Source organism: Syzygium oleosum, unplaced genomic scaffold (genome assembly GCF_021117445.2).
Source record: "Syzygium oleosum isolate NSW1041296 unplaced genomic scaffold, Sole_v2.1 Sole_v2.11, whole genome shotgun sequence".
Taxonomy (NCBI): Eukaryota; Viridiplantae; Streptophyta; class Magnoliopsida; order Myrtales; family Myrtaceae; genus Syzygium; species Syzygium oleosum.
Genome location: NW_026607495.1, coordinates 580464 through 605938, shown reverse-complemented (window position 1 = coordinate 605938; position 25475 = coordinate 580464). Strand labels below are relative to the sequence as shown.

General features: G+C 43.2%; 1 protein-coding gene and 1 long non-coding RNA gene across 2 annotated transcripts; both read left to right on the top strand.

Annotated features, from left to right (window-relative positions):
- Positions 1-7079: 7079 nt before the first annotated feature.
- Positions 7080-7724, top strand: LOC130139208 (uncharacterized). The gene is made up of 2 exons (XR_008817400.1): positions 7080-7173; positions 7411-7724. It is a non-coding gene; the product is annotated as an uncharacterized LOC130139208 (long non-coding RNA).
- A 4396-nt stretch (positions 7725-12120) lies between these two features.
- LOC130139340 (uncharacterized) lies at positions 12121-13142 on the top strand. The gene is made up of 3 exons (XM_056316137.1): positions 12121-12672; positions 12802-12992; positions 13079-13142. The coding sequence occupies exons 1-3, from the start codon at positions 12121-12123 to the stop codon at positions 13140-13142; spliced, it is 807 nt and encodes a 268-aa protein (XP_056172112.1).
- Positions 13143-25475: the final 12333 nt, after the last annotated feature.

Below are 25475 nucleotides of genomic sequence, written 5' to 3'. Positions count from 1 at the left end.
AACACTATCCAGCCAGGGACTCAATTTCCTGACAACTGGATTGAAGCTTATAACAAGAACCCTAATTTTTCCATTTAGGAAATTGCCTAAAGAAGGTGATGACTTGGTTGTGTTCGAAGATTTCCCTATAAAAAGGATCCCCGGTCGAGCTTAGCTTAATCATCTTCTTCATCATTCATCAAACTAAGCACTTTGTGTCTGCAGAGAGAGAGAGAGAGAGAGAGAGAGAGAGGCTCAGCTTAACCAGAGAGAGCAGATCGGTCTCAGAGGCAATATGGCGGAATGTACTTACTCCTATCACTCATCTTGATTTTCTTGCGTTTGGTTCTTTTTCCTCGTTCTGTTTTGGTTTATGTTTCTACATCGACAGCTGTTTCCTCTTCGTCTTCTTCTTTTTATACTTTCCTTATCTTTTCTTCGCGCGCTAATATCTCTTTCCGGTTTGTCCATCGTATCCAGAAGAAGTTGCTTGTCGATCTCAAGTCTAATGACAAGAAATGACGGGCCAAGGCACGTGCGATCGCAACAGATGAAGCATCTGGTAACAGTTCCTGCAACACGTTTCAATGGTTTCATACATATCTATAATGGCTATATATAGTTTGCTATTTAATACTCCCATTCACCTTCATCTCGCGATTCTCCACATCACAAATTTCATCGGAATGATTTTCGTGCATTAATCATCAATATCCTCCTCCTCTAATATTTAAAAGAAAACCCTGCTCTTCTTATCATCCTTTCTTGAATATGTATTTGTGATTGAAACAGGGTTGAAATTCGCGGGCTTTAATGAAGAGTATGGAGATTTGTTGGTGGTGATCGCCGAGACCATCAATGTGGCGACGGTCGTCGACAAAATAAGGAAGGCTGGGATGAAGGATGTCCAATTGAACGAAGTTGACGATCAAAACTGAAGACATACACAATGATATTTGATCGCACCTGTTGCTCGCGTGGTTTACCTGTGTTTTCTTCTAGATTTTGTTCATGGGCGTCACCGAGCCTCCATTAATATATACTCGTACTCTTTTTTCTTCCGTATGTTGGTGTTTAGGGGTTTGGAGTTGTTGACACCTATTTTCTAATTTTTGCCCAAAATTAATTACAAATTTTTTTTTAGGGGTTAGTTTCCTTAATTCCTAAATAAAAAAATTAATTAATTAATTATTTAGTTCCAAGTGAATTGCATATAGACATTAGGTGCACTTTGCAATATTAGAATATCTTTTCCTCTTTTAATTAAATTTTTTTTTTGGGTCGGACCGGGTCGACCTGGCCCTTTCTTTTTTCCCCCCGCGGGCCCAGCCTGCTTTCTTTTTTATCCCTTCCCCACGCGCGGGCTAGGCTTGGCCCAGCCCGCTCCTTCTTCCCCACCTGCCCGGCCTTTCCCCCTCTCTCCTCTATTCTCCCCTGCGCTGACCGCTGCTTGGGACAACGCGGATTATCCGCTTCACCGCGCAAAGCTGGCCATGAAAGTCTTGGTAGGAGTAGAGGCCGACGCAGAGCATTCAATGGAGCAGGAGTAGCGACCAGCGACCACCATATAAGCCGGAGAAGAGAGAGAAGATGGGGGCGATGAGAAACATAGCAGAAAAAAAAAAGAGAGGAGGAGAGATAATTTGAGAGAGAACAGAGAGCAAGAGAGCGAACCGTGAGTTTACAGGTTGCAAAAGGGAAGCCAGTAGCCTCACCGTCGCCTGCGGATGTGCCGGCAACCCCCCCAGGCGCCCCTCCGACCGGTAAGCTTTCTCAGTCCCCGTTATCGCTCTGTTTTCCCCTGTTTTGGTCCATAGGTTGGCCGGGACTTGTGCCGGCCGTTTCGCGTGAATCCCAGCCCATTTCGTTGTTCCCCACGGTCTATACATCATCGCCGAAGGCAAGTACAGGTCACCAGATGTCGTCGGAGCCTCGGAACAAGTCACAATTTCCCCGTTTCAGTCAAGCCCTCCATCTGTTTGACAAAATGCCCAAACAAAGTCAGTTTGCTTAGGTCCTTTGCCGACGGTACGCGAGCTGACCGACATGTCTCTTCCCCCTTGGTCGATTTCGTGATGACCATTGGAGGTCGGAGGAGGTCAAAATATGACCTGGTCTTCTAGCCAAGCTCCGACCGGCGTTTGGGCTCAACAAGCTTTGGTCAGAACTTGGCCGGTGACCATTCCAGCCACCCCTGGCAGTCTGTCCCCCCCTTAATCCTCTTAGCTTGAGGAGCTGAGAAGATTGAGGCCAAAGGCCAAGCGAAATAGCCGGCAACTCGCCGGATTTCTACCCGGCCGATGGCCTCCCGAGCCTAAAGGCCCGAATTTTGGCTTGAACTGGCCGGTAGCTCAGCCGGACTGGTTCGCTTGCCAAAATAGAGCCTACAGGCCCTATTTTTGTATTTTCCATTGGATCGGGTCCTAACTGGGCCCGATCTGGCTCGGGACCTGGGTTGACCCCAACTTGGTTTAGATCCGGAGATCCGACCCGGGTCAACGAATTTGGGTCGGGTCCATTGACCTGGGTTGGATTTGACCCGACTTGCATATGCCGACCCGATCCGATATAATATTTTATTATTTTTAATTAAAAAATATTAATAAAAAATTAAAATATTTTGATTTTTTTCTTTTTTTTCCTTTATAATCGTAATTATTATTATTTTTTTAAAAATATTTTTTTTATTCCTTTTAAAATTAGGAATTAGTTTAGAAATTAGTATTTTTGAATATTATTCTAAATTATGTTAATTACTTGATTAATAATCATGTTTAGATTGGATAAGCCCATAGGGCTATGTAGTAGAATTTTGGATGTTACTTTTACTAATGTTGTGTGTATGTTGTTTCTAATTAGAATATAATTACATAAATTGTCCTATTTTGAATGTTGTCACCTTAGTTAAGATTAGAACCTTAGGCTGCATATCTATCTTGACTGCTAATCGTTAATGATTGTGCACTCTCTTGATCACCTCACATATTAGGAGATAGGTCCTAAAATCAATCCAAGTTGAATGAAAAATATTTTTTGAAATGAACATGATGAAAGGTACCGAAAGGGCATTAGTTACTCAACTAGTGTAACCAAGTCCCCAAACTCATTTAATCTCTGGTTTGTAGGAATAGGGTAATTCTCCCGTCACTTTACTTGGGTTTTTAATCAACCCACTCCAAATTTATTAGTGACGACTTCTAAATAAAAATCACTTGCATGTTAAAAACCTAAACCACAAGTAGCGATATGATATGAGCTTGGGAGAGCCCAATTTAAGTCTCAGATCTAGACTTAGCGTGTACCAAGCTACGCCACATTTTCCCTCTTCCATGAAAAAATTCGGTGGGTTGCGACTGGGGTCAATAACGTCAATATGTTGTGTGTTGCTTTCTATCATTATCTTGTATCGACATCGACAGGAGAATAACTATACAATTTTTTTTTATTATACTCTCTCTCTCTCTCCCTGCAATTATCTGGACAATCGATAAGAGTCAGAGAGTTGAATTTAACCTGATGCAAGAGAGTTTATACAATATTCGATGCTTTCTTTCTTCTTTTGCCAACTTGTTCTTTTAAAGATAGGTGGTGAGCTGCGTGTTAGATGTAATAGTCATGTTTGATAAATTGTTAATGGATGATAACTAGGGTTTGTTTAGCGTGACTTTTATTTTCTGTTGCGGAAGCCAAGCAATCGAATAATAAAATTAACGGAATAAGAAAAATAAATTGAACATCAGATTTATGTGATTCTGTCGTAGTGAACTATGTCCACGGGGAGAGCAGCACAGAATTCCACTATAAATCAAGCGATACAACGGAGATTAAAAACTACACTCGAGTCATTCAAACACTCTAAGTGTTTCCCAAGCTCCAATTACACTCAATAACTCACGCAGTGTTTAGCCCCACAATTCCTCACGAAATAATCTCTCAATCTCGCGAAGGAATTATACACAAATCTTACCACAATATTTAATCGCTATAAATACTTGAATTCTTGGTATAATTTCACAAACAAAATCACGAAGCCACTGCCAAGCACTCGATTGAACATGGCGCTTCAAGAATCAATCTTCGTTCTGGACATAGACGGCATGAAGATCACGCTCTGCACTCATCAACGACGGCACTCTTCGAGCACTCACAGAAGCGGCGCTTCTATTTGTCTCTGTGCAAGAAAGCCCCACATATAAAGAATATATATTTATATGTGCCCATGTTTTTAACCGAATCATGGTCCAAAAGAAAGTCCATGTTGACTTTCCAAGTTCTGTGGCCGAACTCCAATACATATTAGGAAAGCTTAATGCGGTGAATTTCCTTTTCTATTTTGTCTTGACCGACTCTTCAATACAGAAATAATTTCTGTAATCTTTAAGATTTGCCTTTGAACTTTCATACATCGGACACATAATTCAATTCGGATCGGGACATCTATCGTACTCAAATTCGAGATATATTTTAAAATTTTTCATTCTTCGTTTCTTGAAACGTTCAGAATTTGACTTTGCTTAAGTGTAAAACCGCTAAAATCTTTTCATACATATCTATTAACTTTTTTTCACTATTCTTCAAAAGCTGACAAGTATAAAACATGAGCTCGTTCTTTACTATCTTTAGTTGTCAGCAGATCTTCGTTTTGCTTTGACCCAAGTACAAATTAGGTGGATTCTCTTGTTTACAAAAGGAACAAAGATCCTATTTTAGATTGTTAAAAGACGACCATGACCTTCGAAAACGGCTTTGCCCATTTGAGTCCGTCGGTAATAAGAATTCTAGTCCGCCTTTTTGGCTAGAATTCATGCTAAGGATTTACCATTAAATCTTCCACGAACAACCAGCAAAGACTAGTAGTTCTGGAACAGGTTGGTTTGAGGACTTTTCCTCCTACGTCGAGGTCAATGTGCGAGCTAAAAAGGTAAGGAGAGACAAAAGAGCTACGGCTGTTGTATGGACCTTTTGATATTGAGTCAACCAACGTATTGATCACGACCTTTTTATTTCCTGGAAAATGATGGACAGAGCCGCGCAAACTTCATATATTAGCGCACAAAAGGAAAGGAAAAATAAAAAAAGAAGAAGAACAGAACCAGCTCTCGAAGTGTAAAACATGCATGAACAAGTATGGATTGTCGTATTGCCTCTCTGAGACTGATCTGTTTTCTTTTCTCTACGATCAAGTTGGGAAAACACGAAGATCTTCTGATACGTTGCCTTGATGTAAATGATGAAGAAGATCATGAGCTCAAAGGGTCCGCGTTGACTTATATCCTATTAGCTCGTCAACACGTATAAACCCTCCTCATGTCTATTACATTTCGGTGTCCTTTCCAAGATATGCACCATCAACTACGATTGACTTTGGCTGTATAATTTGCTAATAAACACTCAGACAGATTTGCGAAATTGCTTAAGCTGCAAGGCAAGAGTGCTACATAAGTCATATCAATGTTGAAAAATATCGAGTGAAAGTAAAACAGAGTATGACTATATATCATGCATGACTACCCATACCAAACACGGCGTGTCGTGTGGAGTATGAGAACCGTAAGCGAAACTTACTGAGAAATGAAGGTGGCAAGTCATGGGAACTGCCATGGTAACACAACTCCAACGTACCAACCGTGTGTCTATTGACGCGGTTTCGATTTTCGTATGACCTAGATTTTGGGTGGACTTACCAAGACCAATAATAATAATACTACTATAGAAATGACATGCAAAATGAAATCTCAATTCAAATGATATGCAAATTAAAATGTCGTGGTAACATGACCAAGGGTGAGCACCGGTCCCAAATTGGCCCAGAGAACCTGCCTAAATTGGCCAATTCTCGATGAGTAGGGTAGGTTCATGAGTGAAATTCCGGGGAAGGGAAGCGAGCAAGGCTAGTTTAGTTCCTAGGAAGAGTCGGTCTACCAAAAGCAGGGTTTTAGGGTAGAATCGAATTTTAATCCGTTTCGATCTTAGTTTCAAAAGAATATACAAAAGGTGCAACAAAGGAAAAATGAATTTAATATTTCTTAAATATGAAAAAAACTTGACACAGAATTCCCGACTCTATCATGAAACTGGCCCCCAAGATTGTAGTAGCTGCTCGCAGAAAGGTACCAATTGCCACGGGAAGTTCGGTTCCAAGCCGGTTTGAAAGGATCCAAATTCGATTTCCGATTTTGAAAACTTGCAATCAACTATGATTGAATAGGTTTCAAGTTGACTTACCCTGGAATTGATCATCCCTATTCATGACATGACATAATTAAGTATATATTTAAACAAAGCATGAAAATAATGTGACATGAAAACTCAGATATGACATGACATAATAAATTCGAAATAAAAAACTTGACATGACATGAAAATTAGAATGCAACATGACTCGACGAATTCAAAATGAGAATTACAACAAACTGAAAATTACATGGCATTGGCAACTCAAAAGAAACATGATGTGGTTGATTAGAAACAAAAAAAAGAAAAAGTGATACGGAACATGACATGACGTGACAATCAATATTACGGGAGTTTACTTGTTGATTAAATGCACTTAAAGAGAAGAATCTGAGGTCCAATTGATCTCTGTAGTCTAATAGAGAAAGCTCAATGAAGATGGATCATATTTCAAGAATACTTCAATTAGGGTTTCAAAAAAGAGATAAGGACACTTCAAAAATGTAACACGGTGTAGCTAGGGACTGAATTTCCTGACAACTGCATCGAAGCTTCAAATAAGAGGCCTATCTTTCATGGGTAAATTGCGTAGTTGGTGACGACTTGGTCATGTTCAATGGAAATCGCTGTAAAACCCCAATCGCGCTTAATCTTCTTCATCATCCATCAAATCACTTTCACAGAGAGAGAGAGAGAGAGAGAGAGAGAGAGAGAGAGAGAGAGAGAGAGAGAGAGAGAGAGAGAGAAGAGATTTGTCTCAGAGGCAATATGGCCGTCTGTATCTACTCCTATCACTCATCTTAATTTTCTTGTGTTTGGTTAATTTCCTTGTTTTGTTTGGTCTACATCGATAGTTGTCTCCTCGTCTGTCTTCTTTTCGAACTTTCCCTTTTCTTTCGCGCGCTAATCTCTCTTGCTTGTTTGTCCATCGTATCCAGGTGAGAGTACAGATTGAGCTCATGACGAACGACCAGGGACGCAGGACCACAGCACGTACGATCGCAGCAACCGCAGCAAATGGTAACAATTCCTAGAACACAATCCCTCTATCATGGCTATATATAGTTTGCTATTTGATACTCCCAATCACCCTCATCTCCCGATTCTCCGTGTACACAGATTTTATCGGAATGATTTCGTGCATTAACCATCAATATCCTCCTTCTCTTCCAGCATATATATTTTAAAGAAAACCCTACTCTCATTATCATGGACAAAGAATTCACACCCTTGTATATGTATCTGTCATCAAAACAGGGTTAAGGTCAGTGCAGTTTGTCGGGGAGGGTGGCGGTGTGCTGGAGGTGATTGCCGCCTCGATCGATGTGACAACGGTCGTCAACAGAATACGAAGTATTGCCGGGCTGCGGGATGCCAGGTTGATCAGCGTTGTGGAGCGAGACTGAAAAATTCTCAATGATATTTGAGCACGCATGTTGCTCGTGTGGTTTTGGTGTGCTTTCTTGTAGCTTTCGTTCATGGGAGTCAATACCGATGATATGTCGTGTGTTGCTTTGTATCTTTATCTTATACCAACATTTACAGGAGAATAACTATGTGCAAAGTTTCTTTATTACTCTCTCTCGATTACTGTCTAAGACATGCGTCAGCCCTAGCTTCTACTACCATGAAATTATCTTTTATAAGGTTCTTCACATGTGATGATGTCGTTCCCCACGAACTTCATAGCAAATTCTAATCTGTGTTCGGCCTTATTCGTTCTCTAACGACCTACTTTGACCTGCAATTCTTATTCTTCGAAGCTTTAAAGGAAACTGGGAAAATTGTCAAAAAAGTCCAAAACCTATTGTACTTTTGCCAATTTAGTCCTAAACCTTTTAAGTTTGCCAATTCAATCCTAAACCTTTTCACTTCTTGCCAATTCAGTCCATTTGGCCGGCCGGCAATGACGTGGCTGTCGGCCGTCCGGCCAACGCTGACGCGGCAATTTTTAAATATTTTTTTTTCGAATTTTTTATTATATTTTTATTTTTTTTCTTCCTTTTCCCTCTGGCGAGTCCGGCGACCAGCAACCGGCCAGAGGCGTAGGCCGGCAACGTCGACCTCGCTAGCCTCTGGTGAAGCTCGCTCCCGCCGGCCACTGGCGAGGGTGAATGTGACATTCCGAAATTTCCGCCAATTGGAAATTATGAAATAACTGAGTTTTATGAGATGTGCTCGCAGTAAATTCTCGCCCGGAACTGATCATTCCTGGGAATGCTAACCATTAGGGAAAGGCTAATAGGGGAATTAAATTCGCGCTAAAGAAAATTCGATTGTGAATGGATTTCGACCATTAAATCGCGTAAGTGATATTTTGAGCCATTGTTAGCCGATCCAAGGATAGTTAGGGGTCAGTTCGCCACTGTCCTAGTAGTGGATTGCGGGTGATTCCATTGGACCACGAAACGACTTGACGAATGATTCTGAAATTATACCGAACGATCGTACCCCTCGGATCAAGTAATTGATCTTCGCGATTTTAATGACAACCGAGGTCGTCATGCACCGAACGGACTTGCACGTGACTCGATTTAGTATCAATCATAAGTTGATTTTGCGAATTTCCCCAGCAAGCCGCCCGTTAGCTCGAGAAACGCTCGAGATGCGTTTAATAGAATTTAATTATTGAATTTTTGCTCAAATTGGACACCGGAAAATTAGGAAGTCACGCTGGAACATTAGGACAACGTTGCACGTGACACGTGTCAATTTTTGGTGCGCTCAAATTCTTCGGAAAAATTCGATTTCGGCGAGAAATGGAGAAAGTGACGATTTTGCCCTTAAGGATTTATAAAAGGTTAGTTTTCGGCAAGGGGCATTTTGGTCATTTTTGCTTTAGATATTTGTGGGTCAAAGTTCCTATTTAAGTCTAGATAAGATTCTCTCTCCTCCATTTCTCTTCCCCTTTCTGCCGTGAGCATCCCCCCAACCGTAGACACTCTCTCTCATCTTTCTCTCTCTCCATTCTCTCCTTCTCTCCCCCAAATTGCCGTGAGCTTCCCCCTCCTCCACCGTGGGCTTTCCTTGGCCGTTCTTCCTCCACCGCCGGCACCACCGCTTGCCGCTACACGCCGGACCGCCCTCAAGCCGTCGTCCACGCCGTCCTCAAGCCACCACTATCCTCAAATCTCACCATCTCTTTCTCTCCCTCTCTCTCTCACGTGAGGCAAGACCCACGGCCAAGTAAGCCACGCCGTCGCCACCCAAGCCGATCGCCGCCACCCGGGAGCCGTACGTCGTCGCCGCCGTTCCCGATTAAGGGCCGCCGCTTTCCGTTCTAGCCGCGATAGTCTAGAACGCGGGTAAGTCGCGCTCTAAACCCAATTTAGGACTTCGGGTATCGACGGGCGATTTTGGGCGAAATCTGTATAAAGTTAGGTGCGAAATTGTATGAATTGGTAGTGGAAATTTTATGGCGGGCCTTGGGATTTAATTCGGGCATTAATTATTGGAAATTAGAAAATAACAGTGGCTGTGATCTACTGTTCATGGGGTCGTGATGGGCCGATCGGGACGCAAGTTGGATTTTTAGAACCAAGAAATTATGGTGAGAAAGTCCCGTGAAGGACCGGAATCGATTTGACGTCGTTTGGTTAGAGAAAAATAGCAATTTCTGTGTTTATTGTGCGTTTGGAATATAATTGAGTTTGGATAGTGGAATTGAATGTGTGATTGTGCAATTGGTTGATTTAATTATGACTGTTGGGTGCACGCGTGGCCAGATTATTTAATTATTATCATTGGCCATGTTGAATGCTGAGTGAGCATGGGTTGTGTGTAATTGATGCGTACACGGGCCACGTGTGATTGGCCAGTTGTGTATGGTACATACATGTTGAGTGTGTGCATGAGTAAGGAGAAGTTGTGGTGTGGCAAGTGATGGTGGGAAAGTGAGTGAAAGTGCGAAAGTGCGAGTTTGGGATCGGGCCGAGTATCATAAACTCGGGCCGCGATCACGTAGGTCTGTTGCATTTGGCACAGGCTGAGGCTTGAAAAAGCAAGAATGAGAATCGGTCGGAGGCACGATCAGCTCGGGTGAGACCGGGATTGGACCGAGGCTTTATAAGCTCGGGTTCCAATCAAGTAGGCCTGTCGCATTTGGTGCGGTCTGAGTTGGGATCGGGCCTAGGGCGTGTGATGCTCAGGTCGCGATTGGGGCCTAAGGCGTGAACGGGTACGCAGGCCGGATGTGGTGAATGGTCGCAGTGTACCTGAGGCGTGTACGTCTACGCGGGTCACTGGCAAGGAATGTGGAAAGTGATGATGAGAATGAAAGGAACGCACTATGTGGGAAATTGCATATGCGTGTGATTGTGTGTAATATGCCTGTTGTTTGAAGATTTGGCGCGTGTGAATGTGCTTTGTAATTGTCTGGAGGTACGTGATAGCTTAGGTTGGGTTTAGGGATGTACTTGCTGAGATATAATCTCATGATTGTGTAAACCAACAATTTTCAGAACCCCGATCTGAGCGATGAACCCTCCACCACCGCCACCAGTACGTTTTGGAGTACCAGTGCATACGGAGTATGAGGTAGCTGAGTTTCCGATGGGTGACGGGATGACCTGGATAAGACACACGACGATCGTGTTAGTAGAAATGGGAAAGCTTGCCTTGGATGAGAACCATTTTTGAGGTTGAACGTTAGGTCATCGACTCCTTTTTGATTTCGGTAGTTTTAGTAAAGTGTGCACTGGTAGACAGAGGTTTGTTTTATTGTATATATGGTGGAACAAGTTGAACAAGAAATGGAAATGTATATTCTCCCAATTCTCCCCAGTTTAAATTTGTCCGGGTATTTTTGGTTTCTGTGTGCGCAATTAAATCTCTGATGTTTAGTTGAGGTCGGCGATAACCTGGGACGTCGCAACTGTTCGACCGAAGGCGGGATGTCGCGGGCCCGACGGAGGGCTCGGGACGTGACATCCCCATTTGAATTGGTATCAGAGCAAGGTTAGCTCGATCTAGAATTGGTCGAAACTTGGAGTGATAAGGAGCGGAAACCTTAGGGTAGTAATTGGGGAAATCTTAGTGGGGTGTAGGGTAGAGTGAGCTACACGTGCCTCCAGATTGGTTGTTGTGATTGTTTGTGTAAGTCAATTGTGTGTGGTAATTGAATTGCAGGCGCGTCTGTACTTGAGGTAAGTGTTCAGACTTTGGCGATGGTGATTTCGTGATTTGTAGTGGGGAATTGCTTGTTGAGTAAACGGATGTGTTAATTCGCTGCTTAGAATTGGATTGAGCTAGTTGGTTTAGACTCCTAAATGGAATTACAGCAGGTAATAGAGTGGTAGAATCGTGACGATGAGCAGCGAAGGAAGAGGAGTAGGAAGAGTCCCAAGAAGGGGCGCTGGTAGAGGATCTAGGGGTAGAGGACGCGCTCGAGCTAGAGGATCTTGGAATGGGTGCTGGAGCGATGGAAAATTTAGGAGTTGATGCTGGAGTAGCAGCAAACCCCGGAATAGAAGTTAGACCTGTTGTGGACCCGAGAATGGAAGCTGTGATGAGAACGTTGGAACGGATTGGTGATATAATAGAACGGCAGACTCAGGAGCGAGCTGCTCCGGTTGCCCAAGCCGTCGAGGCTGTTGCTAATGAGAACCAAGGTCAGGGGCAAGTGGTTGCGAATAGACTTATGCATCAGCCGGTCGAACAATTCATAAAGTTGAAACCACCCAAGTTTTTTGGGAAAGGTGACCCGGAGGCTGCACCTCAATGGGTAGAGGAGCTTGAGAAAGCTTTTGAGGTTTTGGAATGTAACGATCATGAGAAGGTGACCTTAGCAGTATATCAACTGTAGGATAATGCTAACGATTGGTGGAAAGCCACCAGGGATAGGATTTTTCCTGAAGGTAAGCCAAGACTTGGGCTGTTTTTACCGAGAGTTTTTATGAGAAATACTTTTCAGCTAGTGCCAAAGAAAGAAAACTCGCGGAATTTATGAGACTCCGCCAAGGTCAGATGATGGTAGATCAGTACGAGGCGGAATTCGCGAGATTGTCTAAGTTCGCGCCGAGAATGGTGGAACACCCTGAGGATAAGGCGCGAAGATTTCTAGATGGATTGAGAGCGGACATCCGTAGCCAGTTGCTACTAGTAAATCTGGGAACGTATAAGCAGATATTTGATAGGGCCCAGATTCTTGAGCGGGATCAGATGGATAGAGCCGCCGCATCTGGATCGAAGTTTGTCCAGGGTTGGAATAACCGTAATCTGGGAAAGAGGCCGATGATGGATAATAGGCTTTTTACTCCACCAGTTAAAAGGAATATTGGAAAGCCAATCCGGATTGGGAATGGTTCGTGTAGGATTTGTGGAGGTCGACATGGAAACGGGCCTTGTCCAACCAGGGATGGAGCTTGCTTTGGATGTGGAGGATTTGGGCATCATATAAAGAATTGCCCCAATTCCAGGCAGAATAGACCGCTTGCTTTGCCGCCACCTCGGAATGAGAATCAGACTGGAGTGGCCCAGACAGCGAATCTGAATCAGAATAGGCCTCAAGCGCAAGGACGAGTATATGCGATGGCCAGACGAGAGGCTGAGAACGCACCAGGGGTTGTCACAGGTACGATTTCTCTGTGCAACCATGCTGCGTATGCTTTATTTGATCCTGGAGCGTCGCATTCCTTTATATCGAAACAGTTTGTGGAGTTAGTTGGAATAGAACCGCAATTGCTTGATGTTGTGCTATGTGTGACGACTCCTTTAAACGATAAGATGTTGATATCTCTGGGTTGTCCAAACTGTAAGATCGTGATTGGGGATAGGGAGGAATTGATCGATCTAGCGGTTCTAGATATATATGATTTTGACGTGATAGTAGGGATGGATTGGTTGTCTAAGTAGAGGGCTGTAATGGATTGCAATAGCAGGGTGATCCAATTTAATCCTGTTGGACATCCGGAATTTAAATTTGTAGGAAGTCGAGGAGGACCCTCGATTCTGTTGATATCCTCGGTGGAAATGGCAAAATTGTTGAATGAAGGATGTCAAGGATTTCTAGCTGTGATAGTGGATTCGACAACTGAAGAGCCGAAACTTGAGGATATAGCGGTAGTGTGTGAATATCCCGATGTGTTTCCTCAAGAATTACCGGGATTACCGCCGGAAAGGGAAGTAGAGTTTATAATCGAGTTGGCACCTGAAACTGAGCCAATCTCGAAGGCACCTTATAGAATGTCGCTATCGGAGTTAAATGAATTAAAGGTGCATATGCAAGAGTTGTTAAATAAAGGGTTTATTCGTCCCAATGCGTCTCCGTGGGGAGCGCCAGTTTTATTTGTAAGAAAGAAAGATGGATCGTTGAGATTATGTATAGATTACAGGCAGCTAAATCAGGTGACAGTTAAAAATAAATACCCTTTGCCAAGGATTGACGATTTGTTTGATCAGTTACAAGGGGTTTCGGTATTCTCAAAAATTGATTTGAGAACGGGGTATCATCAGTTGAGAATTAAGAAGGAGGATGTACCGAAGACGGCATTTAGGACGAGATATGGACATTATGAATTTACGGTGATGCCATTCGGATTAACGAACGCCCCTGCTGCCTTTATGGATTTAATGAATCGGGTATTTAAGGAATTCTTAAATCAGTTTGTGATTGTCTTTATCGACGATATACTGGTGTACTCGAAAAGCCGGGAGGAGCATGAATTTCATCTGCATAGAGTGTTGCAGACTTTGAGGAAGAACGCACTGTACGCTAAGTTTAGCAAGTGCGAATTTTGGCTTAGTCGAGTAGCGTTTCTCGGTCATGTAATTTCCGGAGAAGGAATTTCTGTGGATCCGTCGAAGATTGAGGCTGTGACAAAGTGGCCTAGACCGACAACGGTAACAGAAGTTCGGAGTTTTCTGGGTCTGGCTGGATATTACCGTCGCTTTGTGGAAGGATTTTCGGCAATAGCAATGCCGTTGACTCAATTATTGAAGAAGGAGAATAGATTTGAATGGACAGATCAGTGTGAAGGAAGTTTTCAAGAGTTGAAGCGGAGGTTGACAACGGCACCAGTGTTGACGATTCCATCAGGACCAGGAGGATATGAAATATATAGTGACGCGTCGCTGAAAGGATTAGGGTGTGTGTTGATGCAACATGGGCGAGTGGTAGCATATGCATCCAGGCAGTTGAGGCCACATGAATTGAATTATCCGACGCATGACTTGGAGTTAGCCGCAATAGTGTTCGCCCTGAAGATTTGGCGACATTATTTATGCGGAGAAAGATTTCAGATCTATACTGACCATCAAAGCCTCAAGTATTTATTTTCGCAGAAAGAGTTGAATAAGAGTTGAATATGAGGCAACGATGCTGGATGGAATTATTGAAAGATTATGATTGTGATATTCTATATCACCCTGGAAAGGCAAACCGAGTTACGGATGCGTTGAGCCGAAAATCAAGCATCGCGCATTTAATGGTCAAGGAGTGGATCCTATTGGAGAATGTGCGAGACTCGGAGTTCAAGTTTGAAGTAAGTCAAGTCTCGAGTCTGTTAGCTACGTTAAGGATTGAGCCGGAGATCCAGGCTAAAGTTAAAGCTTTGCAGTCTACGGACCCAGAGATACAGAAGGTTATTGAGATGGATGTTACTAAGAGAAAGCCGGATTTTAAGGTATCCGAGGACGGGGTATTGAAATTTCGTGGGAGGTTATGTGTGCCAGACGATGCGGGAGTTAAGGAAGAAATTTTGTTCGAAGCGCATCGCAGTCAGTATAGTATCCACCCAGGCAGTACTAAAATGTACAGGAATTTGAGGCAATATTATTGGTGGAACGGTATGAAGTCGGATATTGCGAAGCACGTGGCTAAGTGTCTGACATGCCAGCAGGTGAAAGCGCAACATTGTAAACCTGGAGGATTGTTGCGACCGTTGGAAATCCCAGAGTGGAAATGGGAGCATATAACCATGGATTTTGTGTCGGGATTGCCGAGAAGTCAAAGAGGTCATGACACCATTTGGGTGATTGTCGACAGATTAACTAAGTCGGCACACTTTTTGGCAGTGCGAAAGGATTTCGCGTTAGAATGGTATGCAGAGTTGTACGTGCAGCAGATAGTTTGCCTGCATGGGGTACCAGTGTCTATAATATCGGATCGTGATCCTAGGTTTACCGCCAATTTTTGGAAAAGTTTGTAGACGGCGTTAGGATCCAAGTTGCAGTTCAGTACAGCTTATCATCCTCAGACAGATGGCCAGTCTGAGAGGACGATTCAGATGCTAGAGGATATGCTCAGGGCATGTGTGCTGGATTTTCAAGGTAAATGGGAAGAGCAACTGCCCTTAGTGGAGTTTGCTTACAATAACAACTTCCAGCCGAGCATTGGAATGGCGCCCTTTGAATCGCTATATGGCCGTGCCTGTAGAACACCCGTGTGTTGGGATGAAGTAGGAGAACGAGCTATAACAGGGCCGGAGTTGGTTGAGCAGTCGATCGAGGCAGTTAAGATCATTCGTGAAAGGCTGAAGACAGCGCAGAGCCGTCAAAAGAGTTACGCAGACAGAAGGCGAAGACCTCTTGAATTCCAAGTAGGGGATCACGTATTTCTAAAAGTGTCGCCCATGCGAGGATTGTCCCGGTTTGGTAAGAAGGGGAAGTTGAGTCCAAGATATGTGGGACCCTTTGAAGTGCTAGAAAGAATTGGAGATTTGGCATATCGCTTTGCGTTACCGCTGAATATGTCGCAGGTGCATAACGTGTTTCACGTATCAATGTTGAGGAAATATGAACCGGACCCGACGCATGTGTTGAATTACGAAGAAATAGAAGTGGATGATAAAGTATCGTACGTCGAGAGACCGATCAGGATTGAAGATCGGAAAGAACGGGTTCTGAGAAATAAGACGATCCCAATGGTCAAGGTTATCTGGGAGCACCACGGGACTGAAGGCGCAACTTGGGAAAGCGAAGAAATGATGCAACGTCAGTACCCCCAATTGTTTGAGCAACAGTAAGGAATTGTAAATTTTTAGTAGTGGTAAGATTGTAAATTTCGAGGACGAAATTTTATAAGAGGGGAAGATTGTGACATTCCGAAATTTCCGCCAATTGGAAATTATGAAATAACTGAGTTTTATGAGATGTGCTCGCAGTAAATTCTTGCCCGTAACTAATCATTCCTGGGAATGCTAACCATTAGGGAAAGGCTAATAGGGGAATTAAATTTGCGCGACTAAAGAAAATTCGATTGTGAATGGATTTCAACCATTAAATCGCGTAAGTGATATTTTGAGCCACTGCTGGCCGATTCAAGGATAGTTAGGGGTCAATTCGCCACTGTCCTAGTAGTGGATCGCGGGTGATTCCGTTGGACCACGAAACGACTTGACGAATGATTCTGAAATTATACCGAACGATCGTACCCCTCGGATCAAGTAATTGATCTTCGCGATTTTAATGACAACCGAGGTCGTCACGCACCGTACGGACTTGCACGTGACTCGATTTAGTATCAGTAATAAGTCGATTTCGCGAATTTCCCCAGCAAGCCGCCCGTTAGCTCGAGAAACGCTCGAGATGCGTTTAATAGAATTTAATTATTGAATTTTTGCCCAAATTGGACACCGGAAAATTAGGAAGTCACGTTGGAACATTAGGACGACGTTGCACGTGACACGTGTCAATTTTTGGTGCGCTCAAATTCTTTGGAAAAATTCGATTTCGGCGAGAAATGGAGAAAGTGACAATTTTGCCCTTAAGGATTTATAAAAGGTTAGTTTTCGGCAAGGGGCATTTTGGTCATTTTTGCTTTAGATATTTGTGGGTCAAAGTTCCTATTTAAGTCTAGATAAGATTCTCTCTCCTCCATTTCTCTTCCCTTTTCTGCCGTGAGCATCCCCCCAACCGTAGACACTCTCTCTCATCTTTCTCTCTCTCCATTCTCTCCTTCTCTCCCCCAAATTGCCGTGAGCTTCCCCCTCCTCCACCGTGGGCTTTCCTTGGCCGTTCTTCCTCCACCGCCGGCACCGCCGCTCGCCGCCGCACGCCGGACCGCCCTCAAGCCGTCGTCCACGCCGTCCTCAAGCCACCACTATCCTCAAATCTCACCATCTCTTTCTCTCCCTCTCTCTCTCACGTGAGGCAAGACCCACGGCCAAGTAAGCCACGCCGTCGCCACCCAAGCCGATCGCCGCCACCCGGGAGCCGTACGTCGTCGCCGCCGTTCCCGATTAAGGGCCGCCGCTTTCCGTTCTAGCCGCGATAGTCTAGAACGCGGGTAAGTCGCGCTCTAAACCCAATTTAGGACTTCGGGTATCGACGGGCGATTTTGGGCGAAATCTGTATAAAGTTAGGTGCGGAATTGTATGAATTGGTAGTGGAAATTTTATGGCGGGCCTTGGGATTTAATTCGGGCATTAATTATTGGAAATTAGAAAATAACAGTGGCTGTGATCTACTGTTCATGGGGCCGTGATGGGCCGATCGGGACGCAAGTTGGATTTTTAGAACCAAGAAATTATGGTGAGAAAGTCCCGTGAAGGACCGGAATCGATTTGACGTCGTTTGGTTAGAGAAAAATAGCAATTTCTGTGTTTATTGTGCGTTTGGAATATAATTGAGTTTGGATAGTGGAATTGAATGTGTGATTGTGCAATTGGTTGATTTAATTATAACTGTTGGGTGCACGCGTGGCCAGATTATTTCATTATTATCATTGGCCATGTTGAATGCTGAGTGAGCATGGGTTGTGTGTAATTGATGCGTGCACGGGCCACGTGTGATTGGCCAGTTGTGTATGGTACATACATGTTGAGTGTGTGCATGAGTAAGGAGAAGTTGTGGTGTGGCAAGTGATGGTGGGAAAGTGAGTGAAAGTGCGAAAGTGCGAGTTTGGGTCGGGCCGAGTATCATAAACTCGGGCCGCGATCATGTAGGTCTGTTGCATTTGGCACAGGCTGAGGCTTGAAAAAGCAAGAATAAGAATCGGTCGGAGGCACGATCAGCTCGGGTGAGACCGGGATTGGATCGAGGCATTATAAGCTCGGGTTCCAATCATGTAGGCCTGTCGCATTTGGTACGGGCTGAGTTGGGATCGGGCCTAGGGCGTGTGATGCTCAGGTCGCGATTGGGGCTTGAGGCGTGAACGGGTACGCGGGCCGGATGTGGTGAATGGTCGCAGTGTACCTGAGGCATGTACGTCTACGCGGGTCACTGGCGAGGAATGTGGAAAGTGATGATGAGAATGAAAGGAACGCACTACGTGGGAAATTGCATATGCGTGTGATTGTGTGTAATATGCCTGTTGTTTGAAGATTTGGCGCGTGTGAATGTGCTTTGTAATTGTCTGGAGGTACGTGATAGCCTAGGTTGGGTTTAGGGGTGTACTTGCTGAGATATAATCTCATGGTTGTGTAAACCAACAATTTTCAGAACCCCACCTGAGCGATGAACCCTCCACCACCGCCACCTGTGCGTTTTGGAGTACCAGTGCATACGGAGTATGAGGTAGCTGAGTTTCCGATGGGTGACGGGATGATCTGGATAAGACACACGACGACCGTGTTTGTAGAAGTCGGAAAGCTTGCCTTGGATGAGAACCATTTTTGAGGTTGAACGTTAGGTCATCGACTCCTTTTTGATTTCGGTAGTTTTAGTAAAGTGTGCACTGGTAGACAGAGGTTTGTTTTATTGTATATATGGTGGAACAAGTTGAACAAGAAATGGAAATGTATATTCTCCCAATTCTCCCCAGTTTAAATTTGTCCGAGTAATTTTGGTTTCCGTGTGCGCAATTAAATCTCTGATGTTTAGTTGAGGTCGGCGATAACCTGGGACGTCGTAACTGTTCGACCGAAGGCGGGATGTCGCGGGCCCGACGGAGGGCTCGGGACGTGACAGTGAACCTTGCCCGCCGCTGCGAGGCAGGCCTCGCCATCGCTGGGTTTCACGACGGCGAGGCCGGCCTCGACTTGGCTAGGCGAGGCTCGACCTCGCCAGATCTGGGCGAGTGAAACCTAGCGACGACGAGGTCGGCCTCGCCATGGTTGGTCGAGGATCGACCTCGCCTAGCCAAGGCGAGGTTGGCCTCGCCGTCGATGGGTTTCGTGACTGCGAGGCCGGCCTCACAGCGGCGGGCGAGGCTCGCCCTCGCCAGTGGCCGGCGGGGGCGAGTTTCGCTAGAGGCCGGCGAGGTCGATTTTGCCGTCCTGCACCTCTGGCTGGTCGCTGGTTGCCGGACGGTCGGCGGCCATGTCAGCGCTGGCCGGTGGCCACGTTAGCGCCGGCCGACGGTCACGTCAGCACTAGCCGGCCAAATGGACTCAATTGACAAGAAGTGAAAAGGTTTAGGACTAAATTGGCAATAAGTGAAAATGTTTATGATTGAATTGGCAAACTTAAAAGGTTTAGGACTAAATTGATAAAAGTGCAATAGGTTTAGGGCTTTTTTGACAATTTTCCCAAGGAAACTTAAGCGGAAGCACTTTCGTTGATATTTCCTTTCCTGATCTTACAAAGCTTTGTGACATAAGAAGATGGATCAAGATTTATATCACTCAATATAGTTTTCAGCTGCAACCACTTTAATTATATGAAACTAGTCGCGCCCGCGCGGACACAAACTTTAGAATCAATAATTAAGTTAAATATAACTTCATTATTACAGTATCCTAAGGTCTCTTTTCTTTGGAAAACTTAACTATAAGTGGTTGTTTTTCTCTAGGAAAAGTCCAGCAGGATAGTTCATGAGAAGCGCCGGTACTCAATCATTGTAGCTTTAAAAAAGAAAATATAGTGTGATTATAATTTCTTTCGAATAACCGAAACAAAAAAAAAGTCTCCTTACTTTTAGGGGTCATAAATTCCTTGACAATTGAACTCTTCATTACATTAGAGGATGTAAAGTTGTGCAATGGCATTCAAGAGATCCACTTGTTAATGAGTGATTAGGTTAGGATTAATTAACGATATTGAAGATAAAAAAACTAAATATACTAAAAAAATCTGATGCGGCACTCTTTCCTTTACTTAGTTGGCATAATATCAATTAGCCTCCCTAGTTACCTTACTTTATACATACCGCAACAATATCTTTATAACCGTATCAAATACGAGATCAAAGTATTCGAAGTACGCAATTCAAGCAGTTCAACCAACCGACCAAAAAAACAAAAAGCAGTTCAACCAGCCGAGCAGATTAAATCAACTCATCTATTTTGATGATTGCGCAAGTTGCGGACTGCTAATAGACGTACTTTTTTCGAAAAAGGGAAAGTTAAATACATCAACTAACTCGATAGCCAAAACTCAGCGGGTTGACTATCCAAACTACTGGTTGATTTCCCTAGGAGTTCATCTTAGGTAATTTTGTATCTCCTATATCAAGCGGGAGTGGGTCATCTTTTAAGCATACGTTGAATAAATGAACTCGTTTCTCCACGGACGAATCTTAATCCAATGATTGATCATTTTCAAATTTTAATCTGTATCCATGAATATCCGATTACTGAAGCTCTCTAATATTAAAAAAATAACAATCATGGTATGTTCAATGACCGAGTCGTGCGACTCGTTCGTTCGGTCAGTTGGCTTGCCTTACAATCAATCTGCTTTCACATGTTGTCCCCTATTATTTTCTCCAGATGCATGCATAACGCGCAGTTAGTTGAGCTGGTTTATTCCTTTCACACGAGTTATGTGCTCTTTAAAAGCTGTTAACCCAACATAATCTCTTTCTGCAAAGGTCAATGCTTGACCGAACGTAGTCTTTAAAAATGTTTTCATGACGAAAACTTAGTATATGAGCAACTGGGTATTTCAGATTACCTATTTATTCACGAATTCTTAGTAACATAGAGTTTAAGTACTAAGTTTGTATGATCGGTTTGGGTTTAATTTATTGATTTGAATTAAAAAAATGACGCAGAGGAAGGTGGATTTGGAAAAGGATTCCAAAAGATTACGTTTATTCTGAATATGAACTCCATTTACAATATCTTAGGCGCCTATTTATAGGGAGGTCGCCTTTTGGGAAACAACTAAATATTTAAAATTAAATAACATAATTAAGAAAAACAAAATTGATAAAGGGAAAAGTCTTCAAAACGCATTCCGAAATATGTAAATCACGTCTGAAATCTTTGAAGGCAATATTGATGAAGGAGAAAGTCTTCAAAACGCATTCCGAAATCTGCAAATCACGTCCGAAATCTTGAAGGATTATCTTTGAAGGATCTGAAATCAAGGATTTTGATTTGTTATGCTGTTCGTGTCATAACTCATCCGGATCAAAAGTTATGATCGTTTGAAATTGACCCGTCATTTAAGGCGAGGGCGGGAGCGCTCGCTCTTATGACACTTAAAGATTTCCATGTAAGCATTTGCTATTTGTCTTACATCAGTCTCCTCCACTTCAAAAAAACTTGACCCTGAGTTATTGTCAGGATAAAGGGGAGTATTTTGGGAATGATACTCAAACAGATCCACCACACTGAATGTCGGAGAGATGTTGAGGTCACTTGGAAGATCAACAATATAGGCATTGTCATTGATCTTATTTACGATTTAGAAGAGACCAATTTTCTTATGCTTCAGCTTGTTATATGTACCGATAGGGAAGCGCTCCTTGCATAGGTAGACCATCACTTCATCACCCTCAGCAAATACTTCGAGGCGGCAGTGTTTATCTACAGCAACTTTATAGACAACAGTGGAAGCTTCCATCTGTTGCTTCACACTCTCTTGTATTTCTTGTAATTTTGTTGCTAAGTTCTCAGCCGCAACGTTATATCCTGGGACTTTGGGCAAAGGCATGAGGTCCAGTATATGTTGTGGAGTTCGCCCATAAATGACCTCAAACGGAGATTTTCCTGTGGAGCGGTTGACAGTGTTGTTGAAGGCACACTCAACAGGAGCAAGATATCGGTCCCATTGCTTTGGCATGTCACTACAGAGGCAACATATGATATTCGCCATAGTACGATTGACGATTTCAGTTTGACCATCAGTCTAGCGATGGAAAGAGCTACTATACTGTAAATCTGTCCCAAATAAGCGCCACAGGGTCCTCCAAAAATGACTAAGGAACTTGGTATCACGGTTGGATGTGATCGTTTTGGGCACACCATGCAGGCGGACTACTTCCCGAAAGAATAGGCTCGCTACATGAAAAGCATCAGAAGTCTTTTTCCAAGGAATAAAGTGTGCCATCTTTGTGAACCTATCCACCAGCACAAAAACAGAATCCATACCTCGTTGGGTTCGGGGAGGTCCAACATGAAATCCATTGAAATGTTTACCCAAGGTTTGGAAAGAATAGGTAAAGGGGTGTAAAGACCAGTGTTTTGTGAGTGGCCTTTGACAGTCTGACAGATGTAGCACTTTTTCACAAATCGCCCAACGTCCCGCTTCAATTGAGGCCAATAGTACTGCTCTTCAACCAAAGCAACAGTTTTGTCTCGTCCCAAATGTCCTCCAAGGGTGCCACCATGGAACTCTCGAATAAGTTGTTCCCGCAAAGAGCTTTGGGGGATGCATAACCTATTGCCAAAGAACAAGAATTATCTTGAATGATCATGTTGCCATGAAAGCCTATTGTAAAACACTTTTCCCAAATGTCTTGAAAGTCGTCATCCTCGGCATAAAGGGCCTCGTGGTAAAATCCCACAGCGTTGGTGCGCATGGTGACGAGTGTTGCAGCATGACGACTAAGTGCAACGGCGACTTTGTTCAAGTGACCCGCCGTGTGTCGAAGCACGAATCTCGTGACCGACCTCCGGTTTTATTTTAAAAAATGATGGTCTCGCCTGGTACACGCTAAGTCTAAGTTCGGGACTTAACTCAGGCTCTCCCAAGCCCATAACATATCGCGACTTAGGGTTTAAGTTTTTAACCTGTAAGTGATTTTTATCTAGGAGTCGCCATTAATCGATTTATGGTGGATCGATTAGACACCTAAGCAAGACAATGGGAGAATTGCTTACTTCTGCGAACTAGAGATTAAATGAGTTCGAGGACTTGGTTACACTAGTTGAATAACTAATGCCCTTTCGATACCTTTTTACCCTGTTCATTTTAGAAAATATTTGTCAGGCAATTTGGATTGATTTTAGGACCTTTCTCCTGACATGTGAGGTGATCAAACGAGTGCACAATCATTAGTGATTAGCAGTCATGATAGATATGCAGTCTAGGGTTCTAACCCTAACTAAGGCGACAACATTCAAAACATGATAATTGATGCAATTATATTCTAATTAAACACACAACATACATAATAATATAACAACAGTGAATATAACATGCAAAAATCCTTCGGCATTGTTTCATAGGTTTATTCGATCTAAAACATGACAATTCATACAATTACATTTTAATTAAAAACATGTATAATAGTAATACAATAACAATTTAAAATATTCAGATATGTCACATAATTTAGAAAAATATTAGACAATACTTATATCTAAATTATATCCTAATTTTAAAAAAATTTAAATTTAAATTTTTTAAATAAAATAATAATATTATATTAAAAACCGGGTCGGGTCGGCGGATCCGGGTCGGTCAGAACAGACCCTGGTCAATGGACCCTACCCATTGCGTTGACCCAGGTCGAATTTTCATATTCGACTCGAGTCGGGGGTCAACCCAGGTATGGATCGGATCAGGCCCGGTTGGGGCCCAGTCCGGTGGATAAAGACGAAATAGGGTTGGTTCGACCGGGTCGAACCGGTCCTATTTGGCTTGCAGATCGGTCTAGGGACGGCTCCCGCGTGTCTTGTGACATTCTAAATTTCGACCCACTTTCGAGATTTATGAAATGATATTATCATCAATACACTTTCTGTTATATCTCACTCGGAATTAGCAATTCTTGAGAATATTAACCGTTAGGGAATGGCTAGTTAGGATTTCGGTACGCACGACCCAAGAACTCGAACTTGGATCGACACTTCGACCATAAGGATTGACAAGGGGATATTTTGGGCCATTATAGGCCGATCCAAGAATGATTATGGAACAATTTAACAATGTTATACAATTGAGTCACCGGTGATTCCGTTTAATCGTTGTATGCATTCCGAACGTTCCAAAATCAATTTCTAACGATCGTGTTATTCGGAACTAGTGATTAACCCTCGTAATTACATGACAACCGAAGTCACCATGGCTCGAGTAAACTTAAACGTGGATTGATATCAAATCAACCACGGGTCGACACACGTAAACCCTAAAAGCCGCCCGTTAGTTTGAGATACACGAAAGTCGCGTTTGATCGATTTTGGCCACGAATTGGAATCCGAACTTGGGTATCGAACTTTTAAGGATATCAAAATTATTATATTGGACGACGCCGCGTTAAGTTCGCTTTATTATCACTTTGCTAAGAAATTCTCGAAAAAGTGAAATTTGGCTCGGAAATTGGAAAAGACGATTTTACCCTTGTGTGTTCTAGAGTTTATTTGTTGAGTGGAAGGACATAATGGTCTTTTTACCCTAGTGGCCGAAATTCCCTCTCTTGGACAGCTTTGCCCTTGCTTTTTTTTTATTAATTACAAAAATGCCCTTCTAGAAGCCTTTTGTCAAGATGCATTCCTAGCCTTTGGATTTTTCTTGGGCATCAAGGACTCATCCAAGCCATCCATTTGAGAGATATGTTCAGCTCACTCTCTCTCTCTCTCTCCTCACTTTTTCCTTGCTCTCTCTCTCTCTCCCTCTCCCTTGGCCGAGACACCCACCACCACCTACCAGCACCTCACGCCACCACCCTAGACCACCGTGAGCCACCCCCAAACCGCCATTCACACCCGGAGCAGCCGCCATTCGCCGGATCGCCATTTGGGCCGCCGCCGTTCGCCGGAGCTCTTGGCTTGGTCGGGACTGGTGCTGCTGGTTTTGGCTTAGTTCTTAACTTAAATTAGTGGTAAGTAACTCCCTAAACCTTGATTAGGTTAGTAGGTTACCAATGGATAGTGTTTAGGGATTGTTAGGGTAATTTATGGGTTAATTTAGGGGTTATGGTAAATGCTGAATTAAGGATTTGTTGGTGGCTGGATTTGATGATTATATGGCTGATTTGAATGTTAAGATAGGTAGATTATGTGACTTGAGTTTGAGCATATGTTTAATGTTGCTAATTGTGCTTAATTTGGCTAATTATGATTGTTTATTGGTTGTTTTAATTAAATTCGTGGGTTAGTCTTGTGGCTGCAATAATCATGTGGTAGTGGCTGAATTGGATGATATGGACATTGATCATATGGCCTCCATTGATTCTAGATTGGTTAATGTTAATTTTAAGGCTTAATTAACATGATTATGTGCTAATTTTGATCGTATGGTTTAAATTAAATTAGGATGTGATAAAATTTGAT

Excerpts from the sequence above, each read along its gene's own strand:
- LOC130139340 (XM_056316137.1), top strand. The coding sequence starts at position 12,121 with ATGGTAGATCAGTACGAGGCGGAATTCGCGAGATTGTCTAAGTTCGCG. Across the intron at positions 12,673-12,801 it reads GGCCTCAAGCGCAAGGACGA|TTTGTGGAGTTAGTTGGAAT; the intron begins GTATATGCGATG and ends ATATCGAAACAG. Across the intron at positions 12,993-13,078 it reads GTGATAGTAGGGATGGATTG|GAAGTCGAGGAGGACCCTCG; the intron begins GTTGTCTAAGTA and ends TTAAATTTGTAG.